Source organism: Corylus avellana, chromosome ca10, assembly GCF_901000735.1.
Source record: "Corylus avellana chromosome ca10, CavTom2PMs-1.0".
Taxonomy (NCBI): Eukaryota; Viridiplantae; Streptophyta; class Magnoliopsida; order Fagales; family Betulaceae; genus Corylus; species Corylus avellana.
Genome location: NC_081550.1, coordinates 222866 through 236436, shown reverse-complemented (window position 1 = coordinate 236436; position 13571 = coordinate 222866). Strand labels below are relative to the sequence as shown.

Genomic DNA, 13571 nt, shown 5'->3' with positions numbered 1-13571 from the left:
ATGGGGGTCAGCTTCTTAGGTAAGCTACTTGTACGCTTCTGACCATAATTCATCCACCCAATACATCTTATTTGCATGAGTAATACTAGTCTATTTTATTTTTTACATTGGCTTATATAGCATGTTTTAATTATTATTTTTCTTCTATTTTGGATTCACCTACTCCTACGCCATAAATAGAGGGTATATATGCCATGTGGACCGAATTACACCATAATCTAGAAATTGATATTTAAATTAGAAAGAGAAAGCTCAAACGAAATGAACCTACTAATTTTATAAAGAATTTTAAATTCGTAGTTACCTCAACAATGACTAAAATTCTTTATATCTTATATATTCCTCTCTTCGTTTCAAACTTGGCTTTGGTACATCCACACCCGCCTAATGATTCTAATTATTCTTTGGTTTTGTCAACCCCGTAGACCACCCGTCTTTCGGGTTGAAAGTAGCAACTACATCACTCATTTCACGTTCACACAAGCACGTTTCTTCTTACCTTTTTACTTTTTCTTTTAGCATAATTTTAGTTGACAACATATGCCTTTATATCACTAGGCTATTCTCTGAAAAAAAAAATATGCAAAGAATACAAGAGACCGAGTCTATGTAATACCGTCTTCCCGAGAAATGTTATATTCTCTTCTTCTCTCTCTCTCTCTCTCTCTCTCTCTATATATATATATATATATATTTTAAAAAAACCAACCATTGAATTTATAAGACCCCTCAGTGGCATTCTATTTCTTAAATGAAAACGAGCATACTTTCCACAGCACCCACGTAGTCCATGCACTCAATGCGTGTTCGAATGCATGTGCTAGCTAGCGTACGAGCGTACGAGAACACAAAAAGTCAGGTGGCTGAAAATCAAACGTTGAAAATGTAATTTGCATTACTCTTTAAGCCTGGAAAATATGCCGCATTCCGGAGAGCTAGCCTCACCAGAATCTTATGTTTTTATGGCACATAAATGATTTTACAAAAACAAAAACAAAAAAACACAAAACGTCCGCCCCTATCAACCTAACATCTCTTTGGGTACACCACACAGGTTCCACCTTTCTCGGCAGTCCACCTTAGTAGCCGTATCCTGATGCAACCAAGAAAAAGAATATCAGAAGGCATGAATGAATGAATGAATGAATTTCAATGGCAGAGTTAGAATTTCAAATCAGCCAAACTAGAGACCTGAATTGTCCATGGGGTTTCCAGCAGGCACTGCTTCGGGCTCCTTGATTTCAACAACTACACAATCTGACATCAAGAATGTTTTTGCCACCGAGGCTGCATGCTCAAGGCAACACCTCACCACCTGAAACAACAAGAATGCACAACTCTTAGTTACACCATTCATTAATAAATGAGACTGATACAACAAACATTCTATCTTAAATTCACTATAAATTTCAACTAAAGCAAACTTCCCAAAGAAAAACATACGAAAGCAGGTAAAAACCATCTTCTTATGTTTGTATTGTAAAGTTCAATATGGTCACTCACCTTAGTTGGATCAATTATTCCAGCAGCCATTAAATCTTCATATTTCCCAGTTGCTGCGTTGTATCCATATTTAAAGTTGTCACTGGAAAGCACCTGAAGAAAAACAAAACTTCTTAAGTCAGCACATTACAGTACAATGTAAAGGCGACTCAACACACACCGCAATGACAAGAAGGATGATATATACCTTCTCGCTAACCACACTTCCATTAACACCAGCATTCTTGGCAATCAATTTCAAAGGGTAACTCAAAGCTCTTTTGACAATATCTGCTCCAACCTGCAATTAATCCAAGAAGCTTGAGCCTAAAGCATTCTGTTTATGAGACTTGCACAATTTTCCAAATCCCAAGACTTGAAACTTCAGTAAATAGCTTACCTTCTCTTCATCATTGTCAAGGCTGTCCTTGATGGCATCAACCTTTGATGCAAGTCTCAGCAAGGTGCATCCACCACCAACTACAATACCTTCCTCAACAGCAGCCTGAAAATCATTCAAATTGTAAAATTTGATGCTGCTTTGGACTTACCTATGACATTGAACCTATTTGTACTGGTATATTTTTAATCGTAATATAAATTACCTTTGTTGCATTGAGAGCATCTTCTACTCTCAGTTTCTTTTCTTTGAGCTCTGTCTCAGTTTGTGCACCAACCTTGTGTTCACAGGAAATGGATTAGGCACGAGATTATTACTTACAATTGCAAATTACCTTTACAACCAGTCATTGGTAATTTACCTGTATTACAGCAACACCACCTGACAATTTTGCAATCCTTTCATTTAATTTTTCCCTCTCATAGTCTTGCTCTGCAGCCTGCATGAGCATATCATTTTAATTAGCCAGAAAATGATCAATACGAGCCATGCACTCACTAGTTGTACATGCACAAGTGCATCAGAGAAAGAGAGAGAGAGAGGATGATAGATGTATACCTCAATTAGATTTCTAATCTGTGCAACTCTCTTGTTTACTGCTTCCTGTGTGCTTCCATCACCAACAATCGTAGTAGTATCCTTGGTAAGCACCACCTTAGAAGCATGACCGAGTACCTCCTTGCCAACTTTGTCTAAGGTAAGCCCCACCTCATCTCTGATAACAGTTCCTACAAGCCAGAAGAAGAAATCCCTCAACAACGTGCAATAATAATAGTGCAGAAGAATGCACCAAAACACTTAAAAATTAATACAAAGCAACCAGCAAAGAAGAGACCAGAGAAAGATTAAGCCAAAAGAGCATGATGTAAACAACTGACCTCCAGTGAGAATGGCAATGTCATCGAGGTATTGGCTCTTGCGCTCCCCAAAACCAGGGGCTTTGAGCGCAGCAATCTTCAGAGCTCCTCTAAGCTTGTTCACAACCAGAGTTGCGAGAGCTTCTTGTTCAATGTCTTCTGCAATTATCAAAACTGGGTATCCACCTCTAATAGCCTCCTCCAGAATGTTGATAAGATCTCTAGCATTTGTTATTTTCTTATCAACAAGAAGCAACTGCAATAAAAAACACAATCGCATCAATTAGCAACGCTGACAAATATTATTGCCATGTTAATACTTGCAGGTTAAAAGAAATTACAGGTAAATCCTTTTAACAGAATGCACACCTGGCAATTTTCATATTCAACTGCCATTTTCTCACTATCGGTGACAAAGTAAGGTGAGATGTAACCACGGTCAAATTGCATTCCTTCAACAACATAGAGGCTGTTCTCAGCACTTTTCCCTTCTTCTAGAGTCACCACACCCTTACGACCCACCTTACTCATGGCTTCAGCTATCATATTTCCAACTTCATAGTTGTTTCCAGCACTAACTGCTGCCACATCAGCCAGCTCACTGTCTTCAACCTGCAGTCCATTGCCGTCACAAATTATTAAAGAAAATTGATTGGACCAAGAAAGAAGAGAACTAAGGATGGATGGGACAACCATACGAACACTTGAAACCAGAAAACAGAGTTAGACAAACATTACCTCTTTTGACATTTTCTTAAGCTCAGACACTAGAGCTTTTGAGGTCTTCTCAATACCTCGAGTAATTAAAACAGGGTTTGCACCAGCTGCTACCACCTGAAAATTTAAATCATTCATGTGGTGATGAAAAATAAAAGAAAAAAGTTTTGCAGTTAAAGTAAAGAGAGATTACAGATATCCAACAATGCAGTGGCATGAATTAAAACACGAACCTTGACACCCTCAGCAATAAGACCTTGTGCAAGAACAACAGACGTTGTGGTTCCATCACCAGCCAAATCATTGGTCTTGGCAGCTGCTTGTCTCACTAACTTAGCACCTATGTTCTCAACTGGGTCCTCCAACTCAACCTTAGAGGGGACAAACCAAAATCCATCAATATTTCACACCAGCTGATATTAGGCGATTACAAGGGAGAAAATGTTAAAAGATGAATAGCATAACATAAAAAAATATTCACAACATAATTTCGTTAAGACATATCTACTTCAGTTGATCCTTCGATTCAACAATAATTGAAATCTAACACCTAAATGTCCCAAAAGTAAGAAAATAAAGCTTTTTGAAGTTCAATGGACAACCTTGGCACTATAACAACGAATACATGGTATACCTCTTTTGCCACAGTAACACCATCATTAACTATTTTTGGGGACCCATACTTGCTTTCCAGAACAACATTCCTGCCCTTTGGACCAAGAGTAACCCCAACCAGATCCGCAAGCTTGTTCACACCAGTCTGAACAAAACGAGCAATAGATTATAGAAACTAGAACAGAAAAAATAAATAAAAGTAGAAACTTCTCCTCAATAAATCAACACCCAACAGTGTCTTGGCTAGAGACTCACTTGCAGTTTCTTAATAGCCGAGCCGTCCTTGTTGAAATGCAATTCCTTTGCCATGGCACAAATCTTGGGAGAGTGATTTCTGCGTGAAATCACATTCTGCCTCCTAACAAATGAGCATGAAGAAATGGAAGCAGAAGATGAAAATTTCTTATCCATAACACGGCAGCTAGGAGCAGCAAAGGAGCCAACTGAAGACATGGCTGTAAAAGTTGAAGCCATCGACTCCTAGAAAAGCTGAAAACAGTGACCACAATTTAGTAATCTCAAAAATATAAAACACAGATAATTAAGAGAGAAAAGGTAGCACTGCGACAAATCATTCGAGTTGGAAGGTTAGCAAGAGGATGCATACTTAAGTTCATTTTTCTACAACTTTGTGACATCAAATAGTTTGAATAAGTGATTTCAGCAGTCATTAGAACATAAAAGATTGAGTTTTCCATTCCACATCAAAACAAACATACGCTGGGCTCTAACAAATTTCACAGGGGAAAAATAGAAAGAATGACTACAATTCTCCTAGAATATCAAACAACGAAAAAGCACAAAATTTCCAATACAAGTACTCATCGATGTCATAGTGGAACAATTCCACTTAATTCACCATTAAAAATAGTCATACATATTCACGAAATTCTCAATCTTTATTAAGAAAATGAAGCATTCTGGACAAACACAAATGACAAGGAGACATAAAACACAAGAAGAGATTAAGAAAGTAGGCAGCACTTTCAATTATCTCAAAAAAAAAAATGAAGTGCGAGATATTTACAGGCAAAAAAACTCAATCACCACAATAACTCCAGGCAATTCGATCTCATTTAAGCACACTGTACAGAAATGAAAGCCACCAGAAATTGAACCATGCCCACATAATTCCTGGACATGATCACCTTTCTCCCACTAAACTCTTAATCCAACAAAAACCCACATGTTTTTTCTCCTCAAAGAACAAGGGAAGGAGATTTTGAACCAAAATGTTATCCATAAGAAGCCAGACAAAAACCAAAAGCAATACGCAACTTCTTGGTATCTCAACAAAAAAACAACACCAACAAGAAGGGTTGGTTGATAGGGTCTAAAGGGAATCTGAAATGCTTACCGGGAAACGGCGACGGCGAGCGTTAGGGTTTAGTGAGGGGTTTTTGGATAAGAGACGCCGAGACAACGTAGCTGGTGTTGTAGTAGGTACAATATCAGGCTTATCTCTCGCTTTCACTTCTTGAGAATGAACCCAAAGTGTGATATAAAAAAGGGCAAAACAGTCCCTTTAGATAAAAGAATCCTGAAGCTTCGAGTGAATCTAGACCGTTGATCTCAATATGTGCCGTTCTGTTTGTCGTACTTCGGAACCCTCTAGAACCTTTGTGATTTAGGCGTTGGGAAATGCCACGTCAGTAAAACAAAAAAAAAAGCGCACACACACACAAGAAAGCCACTCTGCTTGTTGAGAATCTTTCCGCTTGCTCTGAACAAGAGGTGCAGCTGAAGAGGAGAAGGATGGAGAAGGTTTCCGGTGAAAATGGCGGAGGATTTTGAAGAATTGAAGAAGATTTGGAGAATGAAGATGTGGGTCTTGCTCTTGCAGGTGATGGAGCTTCGGGTTTGTTTGATAATCTGAGAGCAAAACTTCAAAGCTCCTTTTTCTTTCTTTTGGGTTTGGTGGAATTTGTATGAAAAATTAGCAGTGGATCAGAGAGTGATGGGCTTCAGTGTGGGCCATTGTGCGATAAAGGCAAGCCCAGTGTACTCTCCACGTGCAGCCCAATTGATTTCTCCTTTGTTTTTGATTTGTTAGTGGTGAAAAGGCCCAATATACGTCTTTACTTGAAATTTATAAATTTATAAAATGAAGGGGAATATAATATTTTTTTGACGACAATAAATCCCTTCAGCTCCAAGGCATGGTCATTTCGCTTTCTTTTCTTTCTTTTTTTTTTCTATTTAAATAAAGGAAAAACTACAGGTCTTTGCCACTCTTTACACAAATAGAACTAAGAAAAGGAGAAAAAGTGAGAATGCTTTCAAACACAAAATGAGAAGTAACCCATTTAACAACTTGATGAGCATTAAAGTTGGCACATCTAGAGGTCATTTCGCATATTTACTCATGTCGAGTAAATTAACCTCAAACCTATACAAACTGCCCCCTTCCATGAAGAGAGCGGTGAAATGCTTTAATTATGACGACCCACCAAAAGGCTAGAAATACCGAGAACATGGACATATTATTTTGGTAGCTTATAAAACATATTAATACAATTGGCAGTTTGTTTTAAAAAAATACATTAATAGGTGTATTTTTCTAAAACTTTAATTATGGTGACCCACTAAAGTCTAAAAGGTCGGAGAAGCTACGGACATTATGAAAAGCAGGCAGTAAGCAGGCGCCAGGTGTAGAAAGAAGAAGGTGAAGGAAGGGGGGCTGAGGCACAAGAATGCTATGAATCCTGGACGTGACACGTCATTATCGTACGGAGGGTTTAGCTCGGAAGAAAGAAAGAAACCACAGGACATCAAAAGTCAATAATTGAATTCGGGGAGCAAGACAAGAGTATGAGAATTGGGCGCTCCTGTTTCCACGCGATCAACCAATCCACCACTAAAAACGAACACGTGGAATGAATTTAATTATACTAGGAAGCTGCTTCTTCATTGTTTATTAATTAGCTCAATAAATAAATAAAAGAACCATACACCTATATTTTTGTCCGGATTGAGTTATGGGTTTCACAGCCTATTAAAAGAGGCTGTCAAAACCATTATCTTCTTGATCAATACTATCATCTTTTTCTCTGTACTTTAAAAGATAAAAAAGGATTAACAATAAATAAAAAATAATAATGTCATATGACTTTTATATAATTAAAAGGATAAAACATCTTTAAAAAATGCATACAAATGTACGTTAAAAATACATGTTTTGTTATATATATATATATAATTTTAAAGGCCTATAGAGAAGAAGATGATCAAGAAGGCCCTTATAAAAATTGAGAGTGCATTTTGTCTCTCTTAGTGTAGGAGTTTTGAAACTTGTGACTTATGCATTCTCCATCTCTATGTGATCGAATTTAATGTATTTGGTGGGGGGTAGATATAATACAGAAATTTAATTAATTTTTAAATATTAAAAATAATATCTTACTCAAAATTATCTTCTTAATTAGGGTCAACTTTTTAAATGTTTTTTTTTTTTTTTGTTAATATTTATGTTTTAAGAACATAAAATAAAAAACAAAAATTTTAACAAACATATATATATATATAGTCTTTGTTGGTTATGAAAGTTTTCTTTAATTAATTATCCATTTTTCCAAAATTTTAGTTAAATTCTTGTCAAGTGTCTTTAATGTAAATGTTGGGTGAAGAAACCTATGTAAATTTTCTTATTTCTAGTCTCTAAATTTGTTATTATTGCTAAAGCTAGGGTTAAGATAATTAGTACTTGTGTACATTTCTTGCCTTCACTATCACCGCAGCTGGTTCATTATATATGTAGAAGGTTTCTTCACTCTTGTTATTTGGAACTTGGAAGGCAGGCAAAACATGGCAGTTGGAATTAATCCTAATGCTACAAGATCCTCCTAATTAATTTGCTTTAGCATGTGACTACTACTCCACAAAGTTCATCAAAATTTGACCTAAAAGTACTTAACTAGCAAGGCCAGGATAAGAATTTTTATTTTCTAATTAAGCCACTTAATAAGGATTATAATTCTTACAAATCTAATGTGATCAAAATGGGTACCATACGTTGGACATATGCATTTGAACACATTTCCTGTTATTTTTATATGGATGGTCCAAGAATAATATTAATTAAGTGATCTCAGTTTGTTAAAAAAAGAGTGGGTTAATCTTGATCATCCATATATATTGAATAATAATAGAAGATCAGTGTCATAGATTTTAATTAGTTCGAACTCTAACTTTACAATCCACCTCATTCCAATTAAATATCCCGACCTTACTTGTTGATGGGTTGAAGGCTCCGTTGCCCGCCAGTTAGTTCGTACCAAAAATTGCAACAACAAGAATGATTAACTCCTCTTAAAAATAGAGCCTCGCCCTCATGATTTTATGAAATGGAAGAACACTGCATGAATGATTGAATGAGTAGTGGAAAAAGGATGATGATCCTTCTTTTTTTAAGGGAAATAAAATATATATATATATATATACAAACTGAGTGAAGAATATATATCCATGTTCCAGCTGCACGATTAATGTTATTAGGAAACAGAAATATATACCTTCATTAATTGTTCTTAACTGGCAAGGGAGATCAATTGTCATGGGTGATCATCATGAAGAGAAGTAGTAGTTGATGATCGATCTCCGAAAACTTGTGTCAGCAAGTCATATTGGTTTGCAGTTGAAGATGAAGTCCCTGACTGGCCGGAGGAGGCAGATTCTGTTGCCGGTAAGTCGTGTGTATGTACCCCCTCATACACTACTCGAAGAGTACCGGGCTTCGACGCCGACCACTCAGCTCTCTTCTTTGCACTGCAATTGCTCCTTTGGCACTTGAAGTAACTTCTGAGCATATACATAAATTCATGTCGTTTCATCCATATTCATGCATTAGAATTAATTAATTGATCCAATATATATATATATATATATATAGAGAGAGAGAGAGAGAGAGAGAGAGAGAGAGAAATTAAAGATATATGTTCCTCTATTTATCTACCTGAATTTGCCAATATTTTTTATGAACTTTTGGCCATATTTTCTCCATTCATAGCCATCTTCAGGCAACACCAATCTGAAGCCTCTTCCATCCATGTCTTCCTCTTCAATTCCCCTAATAGGACATCAAGACTCAAAAGGATTAAATAAACTTAAGATCTCTAGCCCTATGACCTACAGTGGCATGCATAAAATCATGATGATGGTGATTATAATTACCTTAATTATATGCATACACGTTTGTATGTGACACAAGAGATGATATGAGTATTGGGTTAATCCTGATATAATTAACTATATATATGTTCCTTGTTCTTTGGCCATTAGGTTTAATATATATGTTCAAAAACTAGCTAGCTAGAGGTAACAAGAAAGAAAAGGAAAGATGCTGCTAATTCCTTATCTCTTTTGTCAGCTCATTACCTGATCAATCTCAACATGCATCAAACACCAGATAATTAATAAAGATACTGAGAAAGGAATTCTTCAAGATATATATAGAGCAAATGCTGCAGATAATTAATGATATCAGTAGTTTCAAAAAGAAGAGAGGAAAAAGGAATGAAGCCAAAGGCAAAGCCCAAGTGCACCTTGATAATGAAGCCATTAGTATATCGTATGGGTGGGAGAGGAGCATGTACAGGCGGATCTGAGCTTAAAACTATACAAAACCTTGCAAAACTATATATATATATCCTGAACAGATTAGATCCAAGCAGGGAAGCACAAAGTCGATCAAGTAGGGAAAAAGAGTAAAAGACCTTAGTTAGGCCCCCTACAAACCAAGATCCATGGACAAAGACAAACAAACTTGCATCACAAGTGCATTTTAGAGTACCTCCGTACATATTTACATGCATAGATGGAGTTAGAAAGCAACTAAAGAACAAAAAGGGCAACCCTGCAACCAAATTTTTATGATCAAAGATAAATAAATAAATAAAATGGTTTGGATCTGTATAGAATACCACTTAGTGGGTATTTAAAGGGAGGCGAATCTATATGTGAATTTGAGGAAATATCCGAGAAGATATCAGGAAAATAAAAGGAAACTACTTGAAAATAACAAAGTCTTTAGCAATATTTTCCTTCGTTTTAATTTCCTCGTAACTTCTAGGAGTGGTAAAGCTAGTGTGAAGAGGAGCTAGGAAGGAGGGCATACATGGAGACTTGTCTGCTCTGGGAAGCTTCACTCATGGCAGCCGGTCTCGCAACCCAGAAAGAGCTAAGAAGTATTCAATTCTTTTGTGGAAAAAAAAAAATTTTTAAAAAAAAGTACGAGAGAGAGAGAGAGAGAGAAAAAGAGGAAAATAGTGTCGTGTCTTTTATAATAATAATATTATCTTGTCTCGCGTTAGGCATTTTTCCATGGAAACAAACACGTACGGGAAAATTGATTTTCTATCTATTTAACTATTTAAGTATTTACTTATAAAAAAAAAATAAAAAAAAAAAACTATTTAAGTATTAGGAGGAGCCGTTTTCATGGGATCTCTATATGAGTCTATGACCAAACGGATGGAGTTTCCCACACTCTAACGGGAACGACCAACCAACCAATGAAACCTCGGATGTTATCCAAGTTGTCTCATTCCCATTGTACCACGTGTTGCTCTTTTGCCTAGTGTCATGGAAGCTTTGTAACACCAGGGTACATAATCACATACTATATGATGCTAGCGATGGAATGGAAGTGCAAAATGGTGGAGAACCGGGATCTCGAAACCACCACTTTGTACAACTGTAAAGTGACGTCTACCTACAAACGTCACGTCCTACGTACTATTTTGGCATTATAGTTGCCATGCCTTGTATGCTAAATAATATATTTTTTGTACTGTAGTAAAAAATCATTGGTGGGATATAAAGCTTTAAATTTTTTATAAAAAATAAATTTAAAATTTTGTTTTGTATAGTAATTTTTTTATTTGAATAATAATAAAAAATTATTAATGTGATATAAAAAAAAAAAAAAATTAGAATGTTATAATATTGTTTTTTTGCTTTTGCCAAACATGGCCACTACGCTTTTTTTTTTTCTTTGTATATTTTAGTATTTATAACAAGGGTCCTAAAGGGTTCATATCACGAATTCACAATTTTTTATGTCTTTTTCTAGAGGAAAACTATTCGAAATGAATTATTGACTATAGATTTTTTTTTTTGATCAAATTATTAGTTAAGTTTTCAATGCTAACAAATACAATATTAAAACATGTTTAGGTTTAGGTCTAGAATTTAGTCAATGCAATTTCAGAGCTAAAAGAGTGAAAAATCAAGAAATTGAAGATCTTGTTCGAAAGAGACCAAGTTGATTGGAACGAGATTTTGTGTTGAGTTTTACAATACTTTGGTTGTTGTCCCGGTCTCATCCTGACCAAATGGAAAATCAAAAGGAGTTATAGAGAGCTATGTTCATAACTTCATTCGAACGGGAGGATCACAAAATGTTTTAGTCGAAGCTTTGTTCGAATGCTGTATATTCAGACTATGAAACCCCTCGATTTCGGTCAAATGAACTTAATCTTGTTCGAAAGAAATTGTAGCAGATCGTGAAAACCTTAGCTAACCCCTAGCCAATGTAATCTAAAAGGCTTTGTTTTTCCCAAACACGTAGAGAGGCATTATTCCTTAATTTTGAAATAAGTTTATCATCACTATTATTGTGCATAAACAAATCATAAACTTCTTCTAGTTTATTTTTTGCCAAATCAAATCACATAATAGCCTACAATCGTCAGAGTTTTAGTTTTGAAGTGGACGATGTTTGATTATGAAGGTGATTCCTATAAAAGAACGTTAAAGATTCTGAAGCGGTGCACTATATTGAACCTTAAGATCATAACATATTATTATGTACTAAAAGTTTCATTTTCATACTCTTTGTTTTTGTTGTTGAGATGTTAAAATTTACTCAGAAAAACAAGCAAAGATGTATAAGATTGATGAGAAAGCCAGATAAATTTATGTAATTCTTTTCTATGAGAAAGTTTCAAATACGAGCTCTAAGATTAAAGGTAGTGTTACTTAAAAAGCATAAATGTAAAATAATAATAATAATAATAATAAAATGGGTGGAAAATATTTGGACGGGTGTAAGAAATATATGATCACACACCCTCTGCAAGAAATTGTGTTTTAGCATCCAATGAAAAAGAATTTACCAAAATTATAAGTTATTGCAATTGAAGCATGTTTAGAAAGATTAAAAGATTAGGGTCAAGTTTAGGTAATCGTACTGACTAGTGACTACTGACAAGCTAGCCCTAAAATAATACGAATTAACAAAGAAATTAAAAAAGAACAAATTTTGTTTCTTACTCAACATCACAAACAGTTTATTTTGTTTCCTCTCTCACTCGATATATGTCGCCTTCGGGTTAATTAGTTTTGATCTAGACCTTTGGGTTATGGATGTAATCATTATCCTGGCCTTCGGGTCGAGGAGGAAGAGTTTCGGCATGAGAGTCTTTCTGCTCTCAGGGTCGAGGAATAATTGCAATCTATGCATTTGGTTGAGTCTGTCCGTCAAAGATCTAGTACTAAATCTGATTTTAGTCATGAGTTAGTGGATTGATCTCGAATTTTGTATTAAACCTGGTAATCTTGTAGCTTTATGCTATGATTGCTTCAGAGCTTTGTTCTGTGATGTAAGAGCGTTATACTGGTGGTATTATTGAATGAAATGTTATGTTTTTCTAAAAAAAAAAAAAAAAAAAAGTTTGTCTATTAATTAATTAATTTGTTGTGTGCTTAACCAGGGAGCTAGGGAATCAAATTAACAATTTATATATAATTCTATAGTACTAGTGCTAATATATATATATATATAATAAAGTTTTAAAAACTACTGATAACATGAATAATTAAAGTAGGGGGGCAAGGGCTAGAAGTCCCAGACTTCAATTTTTTATTTTTATTTTTCCAGTTGCGACAAACAAGAAATCATACAAAACTCCATCATCGATCTGTACGTGATCATCCTAAGTAAGAACTTGACCTTTTGAGCATGTGAAGCGGAAAACGATATGTCACGTACCATTACCAAATTTTGATTACCATTAATTTTTGTGGTCCACTTAGTTTTGTTAATGCATTAATTAAATAATTAAAGTATTATTTCTTATTAATTTAAACCTTTTATGATAATTGTATCTATTCGTCCGATGTTCAAGTGGGTTGGTGGAGGCAATGTTTGGCTATCACATCTCATGTTTTGTGTTTTCTTTATACAACACTTTGTAAAATACACAAAACTTTTTAGATAAAATATATAAAGAAAAAAAAAAAAAAACTGAATTATATAATATATATATGATTAAAATGATAATTAACCTCCCCAAAAATGGTTTCCAACAAGGATTTACCAACTTCCTAGCTAGCTCATGGATTCCTGAGTGTCAAATCAACCCCATATTGTTTCTTTGCTTTATTTACAAGAACAACCAAAAGAGGAAAGAAAGAGAGGAAGTGAAACTACACATAACACCCTCAATTACCCGCGCAATGACAGTTTGACACAAACAATTAAACAAATCAAACCAATGCGA

The 13571-nt window shown here is 35.1% G+C and overlaps 2 protein-coding genes across 4 annotated transcripts; both read right to left on the bottom strand.

The window, feature by feature from the left end:
* Positions 1–864: 864 nt before the first annotated feature.
* Positions 865–5949, bottom strand: LOC132163443 (ruBisCO large subunit-binding protein subunit beta, chloroplastic). Its single transcript, XM_059573737.1, has 15 exons — positions 5429–5949; positions 4327–4560; positions 4091–4216; positions 3690–3827; positions 3478–3573; positions 3109–3351; positions 2761–2995; positions 2441–2610; positions 2244–2321; positions 2088–2159; positions 1883–1987; positions 1691–1783; positions 1504–1596; positions 1192–1315; positions 865–1093 (listed from the first exon to the last, which is right to left on the bottom strand). The coding sequence occupies exons 2-15, from the start codon at positions 4543–4545 to the stop codon at positions 1080–1082; spliced, it is 1806 nt and encodes a 601-aa protein (XP_059429720.1). The 5' UTR covers positions 4546–4560; positions 5429–5949; the 3' UTR covers positions 865–1079.
* A 2488-nt stretch (positions 5950–8437) lies between these two features.
* On the bottom strand, positions 8438–10297 carry LOC132163441 (WRKY transcription factor 23-like). Of its 3 annotated transcripts, none has more exons than XM_059573736.1 (3): positions 10184–10297; positions 9023–9136; positions 8438–8868 (listed from the first exon to the last, which is right to left on the bottom strand). In XM_059573736.1, exons 1-3 carry the CDS (start codon positions 10216–10218, stop codon positions 8622–8624), a joined length of 396 nt encoding a protein of 131 aa, XP_059429719.1. In that variant the 5' UTR covers positions 10219–10297; the 3' UTR covers positions 8438–8621. The 3 variants fall into 3 exon arrangements, with proteins under 3 accessions (XP_059429719.1, XP_059429717.1, XP_059429718.1); XM_059573734.1 differs by lacking the exon at positions 10184–10297 and adding an exon at positions 9612–10159; XM_059573735.1 differs by lacking the exon at positions 10184–10297 and adding an exon at positions 9612–10159 and having other exon boundaries at positions 8438–8865.
* Positions 10298–13571: the final 3274 nt, after the last annotated feature.